We start from the raw sequence: 17,826 nt of genomic DNA on the forward strand, positions 1-17,826 counted from the left end.
GTTCCTCTGTCAAAGAGAAGGCTTTAACAAGCGTTTATGCCTAATCTGATCATACAACCATTTCCATCTCTCTCTGCTTTGTTGGCTGACGTCCAGTCATAACAGCAAACCACTTCCTCATGTTAACAACCAGTGACTCCCAACAGATGAATGCAGGTAAAATGTAGACTCACCCTGAATCTGATCACAACTACTGTGAAAACGTGAAAGTAAAATAGAAATGATAGTATAATTAGGTTGTTGTTTGTGTTTTTAAAACAAAACACACGCACTTGTTTATTCACAATGCTAAAGTAAGAATTAAACATTAAATTACAAGGAAAGGTAATGACAACAATTTGATGAGTTAATAAAACCGCTGTAATAAAGTAATTTGACCCACACTGCCCTCTAGTGTCAGACAAGGGGTTATGCAAAACAGAGCTTGAAGGAAATTTATCAAACATTAATACTATTTATTTATGACTATACATTATATAATATTTTAGTAGTTTTAAAACTGATTGTGTTATATGTTGTGTTCCCTGACTTGGCTTTCATTGAGGCTACTAAAACCTTAAAATCCTTGCATCAGATCTATAAACTTAAATATGTTGTAAGCCATCTAGGCTTTTTTATTTTTTCACTTTCTTTGTTGGTGAGTTGACAGTAACTTATAATTATTTGATAAATGTGTTTGTTTAATTAACAGTAAAATGTATTTTGTGAAATCTAGGGTTAAGTCTTTAACCCAGAGATAATGCAGCTGCATTCGCTCACTTACTTTACCCTTGTACTCCTTGGAGCCCCATAATGTTTAATACAGGTATAGAATGAAAACAGGTTTTAAACCAAGGGTGATCTTATTTTCCCTCATCTCCTCAGCTCATAAAAATTATGTCCTCTACTGACATCGTCAAAGTGTTCAAAACTTCCACGGCATGAATTTAATCATAAGAATGTTTTTATCCCTTCGCCACATGTAAAAAAAAATCATCAAGTACAAAACAGAAAAATCCCATTGGTCCTTCCCAATCTTCTTGTATGCAACATTTTCAGTTGCATCATCCATCAGACAATCGCTACAAAAAACAGGCATTCAGTCCAGTCATCAGGGAACAATCCTGTCTACAGTCATGCAAATGTCTGTCATCTCCAAACAGAGACTGTTGGCTTCTCTCAGTGACGCCTGCTTACAGACGTAAGGACAGAGGGCGCTCATTCAGATTTTTCTCTTTTCTCTCTGCGAGCCTTGCGCTTCAGCTGCAGGGTCTTCAGTTCAGTCATAGTTGAAATGGTTCTGTACACCCACACCATCTGTAGTAAACACACACAAGACAACACAAGCAGGCGTTAAGCATGGAGTAGCTGAAAGAAAACTCACATTCTGGATATTTGTAAGTAAGATGTACCACAATGACGACTGCATTCGGCAGGAGAGGAATGGAATAAACCAAAGATATGAACATCCCCTTGGAATCAAAGTACTGGAAGTTTGAAAAGGCCCTGTTTCGGAATAAATATGAAAATAGATTAATGATGATCATTACTAATTCTCTCTTGTGTTAAATTAAAAAAGAACAGACAGATCACACCTACAATAAACTTACCTCCAGTTCTTGGCTGCAAGCTCATTGAGATATTCAGCACTGAACACCAGGCCAACTGTGGAGGCAGGAGAGTTTTTGCTAAATATTACAACGCCCACATGTGTTTTAAGCATAGTAACGGAAAGAAGTGTGTTTTATTACATTTATTTTTACGTACCCATAACAAGAAAATGGCAGATCTGAGCTCTGTAATACCTGCACGTCACCACTGTCATACAAAGACATACAACATGGAACACCAGCAGTCCAATAAGCCAAGTTTCTGACCACTGAACCTATAAAAAAATGACCAAAAATTAAGAAAACTCCAGTTCATTAAAATTTAATAAAACGATTACATGTCTGTGTGTTCTGCGATCAGTCAGGTTCTACCTGCTAGCTCAGAGAGCTAACGCTTATGGTGCACAAACATCGCACATTTAGAATCAAACATCTAACTTACCGACTGAAGAAAGGTCCATATGGATGTAATACGTAGATTACTAAAGCCGTCAATAGGAATGGAGGTAATATTTTGTGCTTTGGCGTCCTTCATTTTTTTAAAAAAAGCACCGTAGTTCACCCACTTAATAAACGCGAATGTAAACACAACTATGCGGAAGTAGCTCTGCTGCTCCTCAATGAAGTCAGTTTGATGACGGGACACCGGAATCTCTGAGCAAGAAAGTTCTGAAGCCAATGTTTTGTTACCAATGTAAAACTCACTTTGGTAATATGCGTCGCTGTCTAAACACGTCATGGTGTTTGTTTTTATTGCTTATAAGGGCACACGTAAATATATTTTAAATATAAATATGTAATAAAATATATATTTAAATATTTTAAAACGCATTCCTATCTGCTAACTCGTATAAAGTGGTATTTTACACATTTATAAATCTGTTGATTATTTAAATCTACATGTGTAGACGTTAACAGTAGTGTTGTTACATTTCAATACAAAATAAATGTAAAAATGCTGTGTGATTTGGAAAAAAATGTTTTATTGAATTTGAGATACAGCTCAAGAGTTTTGTAATTTAATCATACATTTATTTGAAAAAAATTACTAATCTTTATTTTCTGATACATGAATACATCATCTAAATCGTGCTCCACGGGGTTTATCATCTACTTCTTCTCATTGTTTTTTCACATTCACAATATTTTCCATGACTTGAGCATATCCACAATACTTCAGCCTTTTTTGATCATGTCTTGCTGAAGTCAAGTTAAAAATGTTTAGAGAATCAAAAAGACCATCAACACTCTTGACTGTACTCTTGACAAACATGCATTTGCCATCTTAACATTTACCCCAAAGAAATCGTGCAGAAGCTTTTTTTTTCTGTACAGCAGGACACATCTCTACATCTATCAAACAAAAAGCAAATAAACAAAATATTGTTAAAATCTCACACATAAATGTTTTATAAAACAGATGAAGGTTGTTGACATAATTACTCTGTGTTTTAATATTTACAAATAGTCTATATACATGTATAAAAATGAATCCAGTAATATTACATTATAATTTGCATACAGGTAGTTTGAAATACAGAAACTCAATCGCTGCCATCAGAAGTTCTTGGTTATGTTCTTGTGGTGCTTGTACACACCAGTGGACTCATGTGCTTCAGCTCAGGTCCCAGTTCTCCCTCGGTGAAAGTCAGGGACAAAAGTAGCAGCGACAGTGATTGGTGTGGAGTAACCGAGAGCAAAGTTGTAGAGCCCCAGTTTTAGACACTTCCAAGTTGATCGTAGTGCCTTTCTTACATTCTGAAAGCATAAATGAAGCAGCCTACAGTTATTAATCTCAAAAGCAGTTTTAAAAGTAGGCAGCTGGACTCCCCTCATGTAAATTGAAGACATTTCTCCTCTCATGCAAGAGGCTGCTTTTGAGATTATTATGATGACCTGGATGACTGAGAATATCCACAAGTACCTACACTTATTACTGTTGGTGTAGAGCAAAGTGGTTTTTACAAAGTCTTAGAAAACAGGGTTTACATAGTCACTCATTTGGAAAACATAGCACATATATAACCTTATTTGCAACACGTCTTAGTTAATTAGTCCACAATCCAAAGGAAAAAAGAGCAAATTATACCTGTTTATGTAACTAAGTAGGAACAACGTCAGCAGAAAAGGTGTAACCAACTCTGAAGTAAAAATACCAAGTCTTATAAACAGTATTGTCTCCTGCAGGAAAAGGCTGAGCAATGAGAACAGACAGAGGAAGTCAGTGCAGGAAAACAACACAGGAACAGTCCCACTTCCTCAGAGTGGTATGGAGTAGCTGTTCCTATGTGACCCAGTTCAAATACTAATTAAAGCAGAAAATAAATAAAATCATAGGTAAATAGACAGACTCTATTTAGGCACATTATCTGTAACTGACACACTGTGGGGTTAGGTTAGTAAACAGAATCCACGTTGGTACATCTGTAATGGTTAAACAAACCTTTTTCACTTTTTTGTACTTTAGTTTTTTTCTCTTCTTCTTCTCTTCTTTTGCCTCCTCGTCCACTAGTGGCTCATACTTCCCAGGCAGAAAGACAAAGTGTATGTCTCTTTGGTATTTATCCTCCTGTCTGCTGCTGCCCTCCGCTGCTGTCTGGCTGTCACCATCAGAACTGTCCACACAGTCTTCATGTCGCTGATACCTGTGTGTCTCAACAGATCCTGCTGCTGCAGTTCTGTTAAACAATCTTGATTGAAGAGACTTAGAGTTCATATCGTGTCCTCGTAGCAAGCCTCACGCTCCATGCAGTAAGTTCCAGGGGAGGAGGAGGTCAGGGGCATTGTCAACAGATATTATGCGCTCGAGTGGAAATGCTCTCCATTGGACGCTGGCTGTGCAGGAGATTTGCTCTTAAAGGACCAAATCCCTCCTCACATGACTGACCTCAAAAATGTTTTTATCTAAATATGTTATTGAACATTCCAAGTCCAACACAAAACACATTTATAGTTTAATATAAAAGATTTATTCAAGATATTAATGACAGGAAAAAGACAATCAAAGAGGCAACTGAAGCCCACCTGGGTGATCGAGAACATGTGGCTGCACTTATTCAGCATTAAGATTTAAACAAGTGAGCCAACAATGCTATTAGCCGCTGTCTTGATTTGCTGGTGTGTTGTTCTGGCTGCGGTCTGGATCTTTTAATCGCAGAATACGGATGATTTTGCTCACAGGAAGTGTGCTGAGGAAAGAAAGGGAGAAAATGAGATGATACCACAGTTAGAACATGTAGGTTTTAAGTTCAGGGGCTTAAAGCCTTCACCAGGAAAACATGTACAGCAGTGGTTGATACAATAATAATATTTTCTGTGTAAATGAGTTGGTTTTGTCATAGTTCATAGGACATGTAAACAAACAGTACAACAATAATTTGGTTGGGATCACACTGTTTTAATATTCAAACAAAAACAGGAAGTGGTTACCCCATGCTCTGTGGAGTCAGGAATATAAACTGTCTGGAGAGCTGCCCAGCAGCCACCTTCAGCATCATGTCCATTGATATCCTCCTCTTCACCATGTCCTAATGACACACGGATACAAGACGGGAAAATATGTAAGAGATACGCGAAAAGATATCTTTTCATCGATACAAATCTTTACCAAATTGAAGAAAATCTTTACCATGTAGACGTCAAACTCATCAAGACAGCGGAAAGGCGCCTCCGTGATGGCCCATAGAGACAGCACGAAGCAGACGGTGGAAAAGGAACGCTCGCCTCCAGACAGAGAACGCATATCACCCGAGTCAGATTTGTTCCCCTGGCCTGGATGCACCTGCCCAGTGGAGCATACAAAAAATATATACAAACGTATACATACACTTGCATACATATACACCTATATAAACATATTATTATTTTCTCACAGTGATGGAAAGGGTTTCATTCTTGTGGTCAAATGTCATACTCCCAGTGTAGCCTCTCTGATTCAACATGTTGTCAAAGTAGTATTTACAACGAGCTGAGAGAAATCTAGTAACAGATGCAGGAAAAAGTGTTGAAGAGACAGGAAAATCACAAGACACATCAAGAGTATTTTTTGTCCTCCAGTTTTTGAAAACTTGCCTCCTGAGCTCAGCATATACATAGAGTCGGCGGTTCATAATGTTGTCCAGGCACTTGATGAAGGTGTTGAGGCTCTTCACCTGTTGTGTGACGTTCTTGTAGTTCTTCAGAGCCTCACTGTACTGTCTGGATGGAACGAGAAGATTAGTGCACACGTTTGTGCCATTATTAATGTTTTGTACCCTCATGGTACAATCATTGGTGAAGTAAACTTCTTACAAGACAAATAAGACTTGAGGTGACTACAGTTGTTTCATTACAGTTGATCATTACAAAACTGGAAGTTGTTTGATGTTTGATGTGCGGTGCTTTTGAGTGGTCAAAGTCAACTCACCTTACGATTTCCTCACGGTCCCCCTGTTGTTCCTGCTGGGTACTGATCTTAACCTTGAGACGGCTGATCTCAGTGTCCAGGCTTTTGGCTGTTCGACGGATTTCCTGACGTTCTGGACAGATCTCCGTGGCCTTGGATAATGAGGCCTGAAAAACAGAGTGAATTAAATCATCCTGTTCAGACACACTACGACTATATTATTATCATATTATGAATCCACAGCACAATGACAATGAATGATTTGTTTTATGGTTGTGACCTTGCTGAAGGCCTTGTCATTTGAAAGTTACTGTTCTCCAGTGTTGCTTACTGCCTTGTCATTTGGAAGTTACTGTTCTCCAGTGTTGCTTACTTCCAGTTTTCTGGTCATGCTCTCCACATTGGCTTCAAGTGACTGAATGTTGAGAAGATGTGCCTGACGTTTTTCTTCGTAGTGTTTTCTGTGATGCTTGCTCTTCATCACCTCCTGGTCAGTCTTACTCAGCTCGTCCTGTGTAAACAAAACAAGTGCGTGGGAAAAGCTCACCAACACAACACCTAACACACTATTCTTTAACTAGAACCTCACACGATTTGCCTCTAATTGCCAATTACTGAACGAGGTCTAGACAGCTTCCGAGTCTTCCATCAACTCATACACAGTACCTTGATTGGATCAGCTTCTTCTCTGATGGTGTTGATCTGCTCTTTCAGCTGCTTGTACTTCTGCTCTGCTTCTTCGTACGAAGCCTTCATGTTGCTCAAGTGAGCGCGTGCCTGCTCATACTCTTCTTGCTTGGAGGAGATCTTAGTGACGATCTCCTGAAGGTCCTCCTCCTGTGTTGACATGAAAGCATGAAGAGTCAAAGTGACATCCACGGATGTAGAAACTGCACCGATGTTTTGTACGAACCAGAGGGTTGAGGTCCTCCGACTGAGGCTCCTCCACATTCTGCAGGTCTGTCAACTCCAGCTGTAGCTTTGTAGCTTTATCCTAAGACATGGCACAAATACAATTACAAAATTGTTTGAACACTTGGATTTCCCAAAAGAATTGTAAAACAAATTACTTTGGTAGCCTTCTGCTCCATGCACACTCTTTTTAGCAGCCCTTCATTCTGTCTGAGCTCTTCATCTAATTTTTCTGTCTGTTGCATGAATTGTGTTTTCTGAGCCCTCTGGTTCTCAATGTCCCTCTGCAAATGTCTGAGACAACAGGTGGGAAGTAAGACAGAAGATGCAATTGGTTTAGAGGAGCTATTCAAAAATATGAATAAATAAACATTGATATATCCCTCAGAACACACACCTGATTTCTTCCTCGACATCGCCAGACAGGTAGTTAGCTCTGGTCTGTTCAGCAGAATAGGTGCGGTTGGTGAAAATCTGGTCTCCTTCCTGAGAGAAGGCCTGTGTGCAGTTCTGAGGTGGGCTTCCACCCTGCATCACCCGCCGAGCCTCTGTACGATTCTACACAGAATCAAATACTTCATGAAAAAGATGAGTTGATGATTTGACTGGGCTATTAAAATATACATTTAAAGATATTTTTGCTTTCAAATTAATACAATTTTTATTCGGATTAATCACACAGTGGCTGTATCACGGTTAACCATGATTAGTCAACCGACCGACTGATTTAAACTAAAAGTAATTTAAACTTTTTATTCACCTTAATAAGCAGAATACTTTCTATGCCCCGCTGGTCTATCAGACAGTTTGCCACAACTGGATCCTCAATGTCTAGAGCTTGGAGCACGGAAGGGTATTTAGGGTCATTCACAGCTCTGCCACAGAGAACATCAAGAAACAACTCAAGATCAATCAAGGTTAAAAAACTTTCAGTCAGGTCAAAGGTGAAATTTCACGAGTATTTCTTCTGGGTCTTACTTCCTCCTGGTGTCATGGACTCGTGGTAGGAACTTGCTGGTAATGATGACAGGTCTGCGGCCTTTTTGGAGCACTGTGGTCATGAGGCCCTGCAGAACCTTCTCATCATCATGGTTGTCGCAGACAAAGGCCAGCAGCAGGTTCTTAAGACAAACTTCTACCGACAGTGCCAGTTCTGGATCCTTCAGACTAATGAGGTGACCTGAAGGTGGCGACAAGGAGGAGCAGCGTAAAAGTAAATATGTGTTTAAAATGAGTAGCCATAACTAATATTACTATGACAGGAGCTAATGTGATTTAGCAGAGCTACAGTAAAAGGCAGTGATAACAGTGAGAAAAGGTTTGAAGACCTAAAGGTCCTCTGGGCTTATGCTTGAAGCGGCCCCTTTTACAGCCCTCCTCGATCGCAGCCAGAAGCGCAGGCATGTGTTCTCCAAAACGACGCAGGCGATTGGAACGACTGCTCATCAGAATTTTCTTGTTCTTTTCATTGGTATCAATGGATCTCTGAAGAATCATCTGCTCTGCCCTGAGAACAGACCAACGATAGCAAATATTAGTAAATGCATGTTAAAAATGTCTCTGGGAGGGATTTACACAAACCCTTAACACCAGAAGAACCTTTTTCATTGAATAAAGTTATATCATAAATAGTTAAATCATACAGGCAGCCGAGACACAGGCTCCTGTACTAGACCAATATTGATAGTAAAAATGGTAAAAAAAAAAAAAAAAAAGTAAATAATAATAGAAAAAAATACATTTATTCAAATCTTCACTTTGCTTCATTTTATCAACCCATCTTTGAATGATTGTGTTTTTCTCTTCTCTGCTCAAAACAGTCGAGGCCTGTGTGTGATTCATAGCTGTTCATTAATCACTCCCTTACTTGTTAGGCTCAGTGTTCTACAGTCAAATGGTTCAGGTCTTTCTTAGTGGACTGGACCACAGCTCTGTTGTTAGCACATATGGAAATGTGAATGTGTTGAACACTTTTTCTTTGGGCTTCTCTACAGAGTGCTGGACTCTGTATCGTCGGCTGTGTATTTGTAAGGTTTAAAACCATTCAAAGACACACTAAGGTCATGAGCTTTGATTCATTAAACATTTCCAGCACACTTCACCTTATTTTTTCTTTCTTTTCCTTTAATCTGACGCAGGCGTGCTGATACTGGTCAGTTTGCTGGCCCAGAGTGGAGATCTGGTGTGTCAAGTTCTCCAGCTCAGCTTTGATCTGCTCCATATGCTCTGTTCTGGCTTGACTCTCTGCTCCACTTGTCTGACTTATGCTGAAATAATGTCATAAATTAGAAGATTGTTGGGTCAGGATGAAAACATACGACCAGATGGTTGCATGCACTCAGACTCAGAAAACAAGATAAGTCAGACCTCAGCTTCAGATCATTTATTCTTGACGACAGCTGAGCCTTGTCCTTTTCCAGGTCCCTCAGGGTGGCCCTACATAGGTGGACAGTGAACTAGAAGTTCACACACAAATGAGGAATAACAAGTTTGACCAGGTTCAGCATTAAATTCCACCTACCACACATACATTCAACCATACAGCATTCCATCTCTATATCGTGGTTTTCCTTTCACTCCCTCAGTACATAGTAGATTTTAAAAAAAAATTATACATACAAAAGTTTTGGCTATAAAAATGTGGATTCTCGTTTTGAAATTGGGATAAGCATTTGTGAACAATTGCTGGTAGCTTTGTTTACCTAGACGTTCGGAGCATACTATTGGCTAATACAATGCATGCTTGCTTGGCTAATTGAGCATGCTCTTCTGTTCCTCACACTGATTGGCTCATGCATCGTAGCATCTCTCCTCAACTCTGCTGTGCATATAATTGTGTGGTAAAGGGTACAGTCTAGGGAGGGTTGATAACAGTGCGGGGGAGGTTCATAGAGGGTAAATAAAACTATCTTGCCTCTACTTGCCACGAGTGTCTTGGAACACAACTGCCGCGATAGGAGAGGGATTATGTATATGTGTCACACTAGACCCACTGTAAAAGTGTTGTTTTGTATTTGATACATTTAATTTAAGAAAAAAATAAGGGAATATATATGTATGTATAGCAAAATGTTTTCAACATTTCACACCGGCTTCAAATCTAGAAAAAAAGTACTACCAGTGGTGTGTGGACCTTGAGAATCACTATTTTTAGACAAACTACTAGCACCTGACCTCACTGGACTTGACTTGATGGTTGTGTCTCTGGGCCCCAGCCTTAAACTCAGCACATGGGGCCTGAAGCTCCTGCACCTGCTGGGTGATGGCCTCCAACCGCTCCTGGATTTGCTTGTACTTGTTCTCTGCTTCTTCAATTTTGTGCTGCAGGGTCACAAGCAAAAAGGAGTAAAGAAGGAGGTTGACTGGAGATGTGTATTAAATAGAAAGAAAAATCATTCTGCCTAAACTTTTTTTGTAATACCTTCCACTCCTCAACCTTCTCGTCATATTTGTCTGTCAACCTTGTGTCTGACTGCAGCTTCTCCTTCATTGGCTCCAGTTCCTTCTCCATCTCTGTCACCTGGAATTTGAACACATGACCATCAACAGTCAGCAACAGTATAAATGACCTAGTCAATGTCACGGAAATAAAAATCCCAGCTGATAAAAAGCAAAAGCTTTTCACCAAAGCCCAGGCCATCTGTTTCTGCAGTTCCTCCAGTTTGGTGAACATTTCATCCAGTGATGCCAGGCTCTTATAACGTTCCTCTTTCTCACGAAACATCTGCCTAATGTCTTTCAAGTGCTGAAAAAAACACACATCACAGAATTGGTCGTTTAAAATGACATTCTTTAAGTAAGTTAAGTTGTAGGTAAAATATTTAAAAGAAGAAAGAATAATCACTTCGCTAGGGTAAAATATTTAAATTTGCAAAAAAAGAAGAAAGAATAATCACTTCGCTATGTTGCACAACTTTATCCTGTGTGACATTCTTTGTGGTTTTGATGTAGATAAAGTCTTCTCTCATCTGATCCAGCTGTGTAGCCTTCATAAAAAACTAAAGAGCAGAAAAAGAAAAAAAAAACGAAAACTAAAGATGACAAATTGAGCAAGACAAAGTCAAAAATGAAGAGGACAAAACATTTTCCTTTACTTTACAAGTCTCAGACACAAACCTTATATTTGTCTCCTTCCCCTTTGGAGTGAAGGAAGTATTTACTCATCTCTTGAGTAAGAACTGATACAGGATTGTCAACCTTTTATAAAAAAAAGAAAGAATGATTTGTCTGCACTAATACAACAAAGCAAAAGTGTTCATGGAATACAGGGCACTTAAATACCTGAATGTTAAAGTTGTCCAGGATGCACATCAGTTCTTCCTTTTTTGATGAGATAATCTGACCTAAAGGGTTGAACAATGTTTGATTTCTCAATTCATGAGAAATTTTCAATCTTTTACAGTGTTTTAACTCTTTTCACACAGATGTATCAACCAAATGCTCTTTCAAATATTTAGGTTGAAATCTTATAGAAATGTTACCTGACTTGCTCCTCAGTTTATATGTTCTCAACCCCTCACGCGTTATTCTGAGGTCAACAGTGATGGACTGACCATAGACCTCGGGTTTGTAAGGATCTCTGCCTCTGTTACGCAGGGTGATGGATACATCAGCTGAGCTGAGAAAACAGAAATGCATGTTCATAATATTGAAGTGAAGTAATGGTTTACCACTTTCACAGTTATCAGAGCAAAAAGATACAGAAGGACCTAACAGAAGAGTGTAACCATTTCCAGATAGAAAATGTGGAAAAACAACTTGTTACTCAGTGATTCCCAACCACAGTGGCCATGAAATAGTTTGGGAAACATTGTTGCAAAGGATTTACCTTTCTCCTTCTTTCACAAAACCTTTGAGGGATGATCCTCTGTTGGTAGTTTGAGCATTTCCCCCTAATGCCACTATGAGAGCAGTCAAGACAGCACTCTTCCCACCTGTAGCATCAGGTAGAGCAAAATCACAAAACAATCAGAAATACAATAAGAAAAAACTGAGATTGGAATTGCTAAAAAGCATTCATTTGTAAAAAGGGAAAAACCATTTTTTGTTGCAAAGCTTCTGTGTTTTCACTCACTTCCATTGTTGCCAACAACAAAGTTAACATTGGAACCAAAGGCAAATGGTCCCAGTAGTGAGTGGCACATGAAGTTCTTCAGGGTGATGCTCTCCACGATCCCTGCATCGCTCTCAATGTCACCAGCACGCTGGACCTACAGACAATATTTATTCCTGTCAAGTCGCCTGATACATAATAAAATCTGCGCACAATTTACAAGCAACAAACATATAATTTCTATATTAAATAATCTAACGAGCTGTATAGTTGGTATGGCTGAGTAAGTGGTCCAGTTTCCCCCACAACAATAACTTCAACATGTGGTACCTGCTCAAAACAAATGCTTTAAATGATTGTTTGAATATGCATGTCCATACCTGGCTGAGAAGAGGGTCGTTCTGATCATCACTAATTCCTCCATCATCCTCTTCCTCATCCTCATCCTCCGCAGGTCTAACTCGTTTGTTGTGACGTTCACTGAGTGAACCACTCTTTCTTTTAGACATCCTGTCGACATCACAGGAAATCGAAAGTTATCTTAAGCCAATTCAAATGCGAATCACAATGTGTTTCACAAATATCGGGATGGAAAAACATTTCTCTTGCTAAGACGTTTTCAAATCTCGCGGCTCTAGAAACGTTTCGAATAGTGATCCCAACTGAACCGAATTAATTGTAAATAGCACATCTTGCTAACTAACATCACACGCTACACATGCATACGAGAGGAAAGTAGTGTTCAAGTAGTTTGGATCATTACAAAGAGCAGAAAGCAAAAGACTGCTCTTGTCATAGTTTGTCAGTATGTGCCCACCTGGTTTAATGGAGTTTCTTCGTTGACGCACAGCGGTGCTCTATAGGACACAAGTGGACCGAACTGTTCCGCGAACCCGCGCCTGACGCTTCAGCGTATATCTCGCGAGAATAAACGGTAGTAGACAGTAAAAGCTTCTTGTTTTTGCTTTTCTTTCCAGTCTAGTATCTCAGTCCAGTCTTCCGCAGTTAGAGTCTGCAAATTCTAAACAACCTTTGGAGTGTTTATCTGTAAATTCCCACATCTACGTTATGTTAAGGATTGTTTAGAAAGTGTAATAACCGCAACAGGCTCATTCGAGGTTTGCGATTTTTGTCCTTTAGCAGCACCCGTCAACAACAGCTGATTTGGAAAGGCATAAAGGACCCGCCTTACTCTGCCTCTGATTGGCTGGCACTCGTTGTCTTCGTTCGCTGGATTGGTTAGTCTTCTCGACTGTCATGCGCTCTCCTCCTTTGTAAACAAAATTAGCCAAACTAAATTAACATGTGCAACATACCAGAAACTTGTGTGACAAGTTTAAAAAAAGAATGACAAAAGAAAGTCTTAATATTTATCAATTATGTGGCAATTCTTATTTTGTTGTGCAGTAGTCTGTTGCAAACAAAAAGCATTTTAGACATTTTCCACTGACACCTTTTTCTATTTGTTTAATAAACTGAAAAATGCAAGAGTGCGCAAACTCCATTTGTGTCATATATAAATACACATTATAAAGAAAAACAGATTCTTTAAAAGATGTTTTTGTGTTCATTTATCCATTTTGATTTGTTTTTTAATATTTTTCAGTCTCACAACATTGATATGGCTACAAAGAGTAATTGTCATGTATCCATAACCACTGAATTTATAGAGCCAAGCTTGCTTTTTGCTGGTCGTCCAAAGCCAGAAACCTGTGAAGTTTGAATTCAAAGTCAATGGGGCGTTCACTGGGAGGCTTGTAGTTGTGCCTCATAGTTGCAGTCAGGTAGGGAATGAGGGCACAGTTCTCTTCAAACAGAGCCAGCTTCTTTTTGTACATCTCTCGAGTGTAGTCTGGACTTTTCTGGTTAAAAGCTGTGAAAAAAATCATATTTTTTTAAATTAATAAGTTCAAATATCTGAACATTAAACTAAACATGAATGAGAATAATCAATAATCAGACAAGGGAAATAAAAGAGTTATTTTAATACTAGGAGTTCCTTTACCTTTTAGATACAAAGCCACATAGGTGAGTGCTGACTGTTTGATACTGAGGAAGGGAAACTTTGGTTTGAGACATCCCACAGCAGTCATGGCCTTGATGACAGCTACAGCTACACCCTAAAGAGTACATCATAGTATTTTTTTTCAAAACAGTACAATGTTAGACTGTGTGATCAAAAACATCTGTAAATATTTGTTATTATTATTATTATTATTGACAGTCTCCGACTTGTTCCAGGTATCCCAGGGTGGGCAGAGATGTCAGAGTTGTGGGCTCACACAGCGGAGGGACTTTAGTGGGGAGGCTCTGGTTGCAGTAGGTTTCTGGAGACCTTGAAAGAAAGACTGCATGTTTTGACCGAAACAAAACGACCTTAAACAAATTGAATTAGGCAACGCTGTCCTGACTCTTATCTGTGACTGATATATTAGTACAAAACCGATTTCTGTCCAACCTCAAAAACATGTCCTGCTTCTGTTTGGTGTGGAAGATGTAGATCCTTTCTTTGTATTCAACAGCATAGTCAATCTTTCCTTGAACTAGAGCTTCATACCTAAGAAGCAAAAAAAAAACATTTCCATAAGAGTTTTTTGAGTCTTCTCAATATTATTCTTATAATTGGGGGTGTGATTTTCACAAGGGTGTGTGTATCCAACCTTTGCTTCCCATTCTGGTAGGTGACAGGGCAAAAGCCCTTCAATTCCACATGTTGTGGGAACTTGTCCTTCACCTGGATCTCAGTTAACTTTCTTGGCAGAAGGTTTGCTGGAGGAAGAGAGTGGGGGCAGTTAGGAGGCACGAACTGATCTGGAGTTGACAGGAACGCCTGTATTTGAGACAGCAATGGATTACTGTGATTATTCAAACAAAGTAAATACATGAGTGTTCTGATGCTCTGGAATATGTGAACAGCTGCACATTCTACTGCTGAAAATGTAATATCTGTGTATAGTACTTCAAGTAATCACTGCACCTACATTTAAATGCTCTTGTCCACACATCTTGTAATACTGCCCAACGTACTGGGCTGTATGGGTCAAAGCTTCAGTTTCTGAGCCGTCCAGCAGGTGCCGGTGTAGAGCCAAACAGACAGGACAATACTGGCCAAACTCCCCCAGTCGACTGTGCAGCTCCTGTGGTGTGATGCACAGCCTGTTGATGCAGGCTGCTTGTCCTACAATATCAAAATGAATAATTAAAAACTTACATGTTGCAAGACTAAGTTATCTTGATTTTCCATTTTAATGTTATTTGAACCCAGCCCTCACCATTGTATACTTTCTCCAGATAGGTGTTTATGTATGTCATGCTCACACTGACTTCCTTTAAAACGCTGTTCCAGATGCACCATTTACTCTTTGAACCATCAAGTACTTTCCAGTTCTGATTTTGTTGCTGAAAGTGTTTTTTCACCTGATCCACCTCCTTCTTGTAAGCTGAGGTACGCACATGTAAGATGTCAGTGTTTTCATCCATCACCTCAGATCTATAACAGGATTAGACGGAGTAAACATATGTATATAAAGAAACAACTTAAGGTTAGAGTAAACATAGACCTTAAAGATTTTGTATGTATATAAAGAAACAACTTAAGGTTTTTTTTCCAAAAATGTGTCTGATTTCTCTCTCACTTGTTAAGTTTTATTTTGTCCATATGACCTCTCCTCAGCACTTCTACTGTATCCAGGTCTAGCTCAATTACTATCATGGGAATGATGCTCCGAGAACCCATGAGCTGCGCCTGCACAAGTGTCACTGGAAAACCATCCAACACGTACCTGTCAGGACGACGATAGAAACATAACCTCCTAAATAAGAGAATATAATCCTCATTTTGATGATTTAATGTAATAGTAATAATTTATCAAAGCTATGGAACTCTATAAGCTCTGAGTTTTTACTTTACCCTTGTGTGCTGCAGACTGAACTCAGCAGTGCCACCTCCAGGCACTGAATTGTCAGTTGATCTGGCACAACATGGCCCTGTGAGACATGCTTTTTTACCTGAGCAGCCAGATCAGTGTGGCCCTGAGTCTCAAGCACTGTGTGTGTAACACTGTCAACAGACAGTTTTTGTAAACCATATTGCTGAGCAAACATCTGTGCAACTGCAGAGAGGAAAACAACACAACAAAATGAGAGAATAAACAAAAAACACTGCTCTAGACAATTGTGATGTACAGTATGTTTTTTGTGAATTTCACCAGTAGTTTTTCCAGATTTTGGCGGTCCAATAACTGCTAACTTCAAGGGAAGGGGCTGCATTGGCTTAGGCTGCCTCAGATACTTCAGAGGGTTCAGCATAAATGTTTTGCGATTCTCTTTAGATGCAAAGAAGTAGATATACTGGTTGAAGATCAGTGGATATGTGTTGTTGGGAGGCCACAGCAGAGGCTGGATCAGGCTTCTCTCCTTGTATTTCTGTAAGAAATGTGAAGCACCTTGAGCTGTGAGCATCTCAAAGCCCAAATGCATTTCTTGGGGCTTCAACCACAGGAGAGAAGATGTGGAGATGCATAACCATTTCTAAAATACACCAATTCTATGAAGTTCATTTTTAAAGTAATTTCCAATACTTTTACTTTTTACTCATATTTTATATGACATTGACATGTTATATGATATCCCTGTTATATGATACAGAACGTATAATAATACTAAGTAATATTAGATGATACTCACTTTGATAGGGTCCCAGCAGCCAAGGGCACTGTAATGCTTGTAAGAGGAAAGGAGCAGCTTCTCTGCCAGGCTGACTGAAATGGGTTGACACATTTGGAAGAGTGACTCCCTGTCTGTCAGCAGATGCTGCAGATTCCTGAGCAACTGATGCTGCACAGATTTAGGTTTTCGTGATGCATTGATGGAGACACTGGACAAGTTTAATTCATTTAGAAGCTCCTGTAATTATAAAAACAGAAGGTGCTATTTTAGTTCAATTATAAGAAAATTGTGGCAAAACAAAGTTTGCAGGTATTTGTTTACCGTTACGGTGGTGAGATTATTTTCATCTGAGACAAAACGCTCTTCTATCTCCATTTCCAGCCTCTCAGTTGCTGCCTCCTCTGTCTCCTCATTCTCTGTTTCTTCATCTTCTTCCTTTAAGGCAAACTCCTCCTCCAGCATGGCCTCTATCTCCTCTTCTATGTTCTCTACAACCGCTTCTTCTTCATGGTCATCTTCATTATCACTGTGCCTTAACTGCAGTATCATGTAACATGTCAGTGAGTACAAGGATTGGTTAAAAGGTAAAGAAGATCACTCTGGTTATGATGGCATTACATACTTTTGTTGAAGCATCACCTTTCTCTGCTATCAGCTCAGCCCTTCTTATAGCAATGTTTTTCTCCTGAAAAACAAAAAAATGCAAAAGAATTTAAATTCAACTTAATGTGGTAAAATCTAATTTGTCACATTAGTCACTCACTCGTTTCTCTCTGCGCAGCTCTTGAAGCAGGCTCAGTTGTTCTTTCCGGTGTTTGCGGCGCTCACGCCACTTCTCCAGGTATGCTGGCAGCAGGCGTTTCTGTACTTCAGTGACGTCTACTGACATGATGACCGCAATGTCAGGGTAAAGTTGTTGCTGCAACATGTACTGCACCTCGTTGGGGAGATGTGGGAAACCTTCCAAAATAAAACCAGTAGACCTAGAAGATCCAAAGGTCAGCTCAGGTGAGCACATAAATTGCAGACAAAACATGCTAAACTCCATTGTAATCAATTAAAATGTTAAAGATCTAATAGACTTTTTAAAGGTGTACGTACATATATGGCTCTTGTTTCCAAAACGAGGCAACAACCATGTCCAGGATTTGAGGAGTCAGTGGAACTCCATCAGACAGGTAGGCTTTGATGGCCATTTCAACATCATTTAGTTCCACTTC

At 39.4% G+C, this 17,826-nt stretch overlaps 3 protein-coding genes across 3 annotated transcripts in view; all 3 read right to left on the reverse strand.

Moving 5' to 3' along the window:
• Positions 1 to 237: 237 nt before the first annotated feature.
• tmem18 (transmembrane protein 18) lies at positions 238 to 2,270 on the reverse strand. Its single transcript, XM_008312974.3, has 5 exons — positions 2,032 to 2,270; positions 1,747 to 1,864; positions 1,590 to 1,644; positions 1,392 to 1,485; positions 238 to 1,296 (listed from the first exon to the last, which is right to left on the reverse strand). The coding sequence occupies exons 1-5, from the start codon at positions 2,122 to 2,124 to the stop codon at positions 1,198 to 1,200; spliced, it is 459 nt and encodes a 152-aa protein (XP_008311196.1). The 5' UTR covers positions 2,125 to 2,270; the 3' UTR covers positions 238 to 1,197.
• A 2,265-nt stretch (positions 2,271 to 4,535) lies between these two features.
• Positions 4,536 to 12,906, reverse strand: si:dkey-119f1.1 (Structural maintenance of chromosomes protein 6-like). Its single transcript, XM_008312975.3, has 27 exons — positions 12,756 to 12,906; positions 12,319 to 12,448; positions 11,960 to 12,095; positions 11,714 to 11,819; positions 11,367 to 11,503; positions 11,167 to 11,228; positions 11,002 to 11,082; positions 10,782 to 10,883; positions 10,511 to 10,630; positions 10,307 to 10,405; positions 10,060 to 10,206; positions 9,253 to 9,341; positions 8,988 to 9,152; positions 8,214 to 8,392; positions 7,864 to 8,065; positions 7,646 to 7,760; positions 7,283 to 7,443; positions 7,044 to 7,179; positions 6,887 to 6,967; positions 6,640 to 6,810; positions 6,347 to 6,484; positions 5,995 to 6,140; positions 5,661 to 5,786; positions 5,462 to 5,567; positions 5,218 to 5,370; positions 5,019 to 5,116; positions 4,536 to 4,777 (listed from the first exon to the last, which is right to left on the reverse strand). The coding sequence occupies exons 2-27, from the start codon at positions 12,445 to 12,447 to the stop codon at positions 4,684 to 4,686; spliced, it is 3,279 nt and encodes a 1,092-aa protein (XP_008311197.1). The 5' UTR covers position 12,448; positions 12,756 to 12,906; the 3' UTR covers positions 4,536 to 4,683.
• Positions 12,907 to 13,258: 352 nt separating this feature from the next.
• ak9 (adenylate kinase 9) overlaps positions 13,259 to 17,826 on the reverse strand; it is a 9,952-nt gene continuing 5,384 nt past the window's right edge. Inside the window, exons 21-35 of the mRNA XM_025056695.1 lie at positions 17,708 to 17,826; positions 17,370 to 17,589; positions 17,229 to 17,291; positions 16,928 to 17,143; positions 16,625 to 16,843; positions 16,147 to 16,363; positions 15,849 to 16,050; positions 15,574 to 15,720; positions 15,211 to 15,428; positions 14,920 to 15,116; positions 14,599 to 14,768; positions 14,397 to 14,495; positions 14,171 to 14,273; positions 13,944 to 14,058; positions 13,259 to 13,811 (exon numbers count right to left, since the gene is read on the reverse strand). Of these exons, the coding sequence (XP_024912463.1) occupies positions 13,603 to 13,811; positions 13,944 to 14,058; positions 14,171 to 14,273; positions 14,397 to 14,495; positions 14,599 to 14,768; positions 14,920 to 15,116; positions 15,211 to 15,428; positions 15,574 to 15,720; positions 15,849 to 16,050; positions 16,147 to 16,363; positions 16,625 to 16,843; positions 16,928 to 17,143; positions 17,229 to 17,291; positions 17,370 to 17,589; positions 17,708 to 17,826 (2,514 nt within the window). The 3' untranslated portion in view covers positions 13,259 to 13,602. The remainder of the gene's footprint in view (positions 13,812 to 13,943; positions 14,059 to 14,170; positions 14,274 to 14,396; positions 14,496 to 14,598; positions 14,769 to 14,919; positions 15,117 to 15,210; positions 15,429 to 15,573; positions 15,721 to 15,848; positions 16,051 to 16,146; positions 16,364 to 16,624; positions 16,844 to 16,927; positions 17,144 to 17,228; positions 17,292 to 17,369; positions 17,590 to 17,707) is intronic.

Source organism: Cynoglossus semilaevis, chromosome 7 (assembly GCF_000523025.1).
Source record: "Cynoglossus semilaevis isolate Cse_v1.0 chromosome 7, Cse_v1.0, whole genome shotgun sequence".
NCBI lineage: Eukaryota > Metazoa > Chordata > Actinopteri > Pleuronectiformes > Cynoglossidae > Cynoglossus > Cynoglossus semilaevis.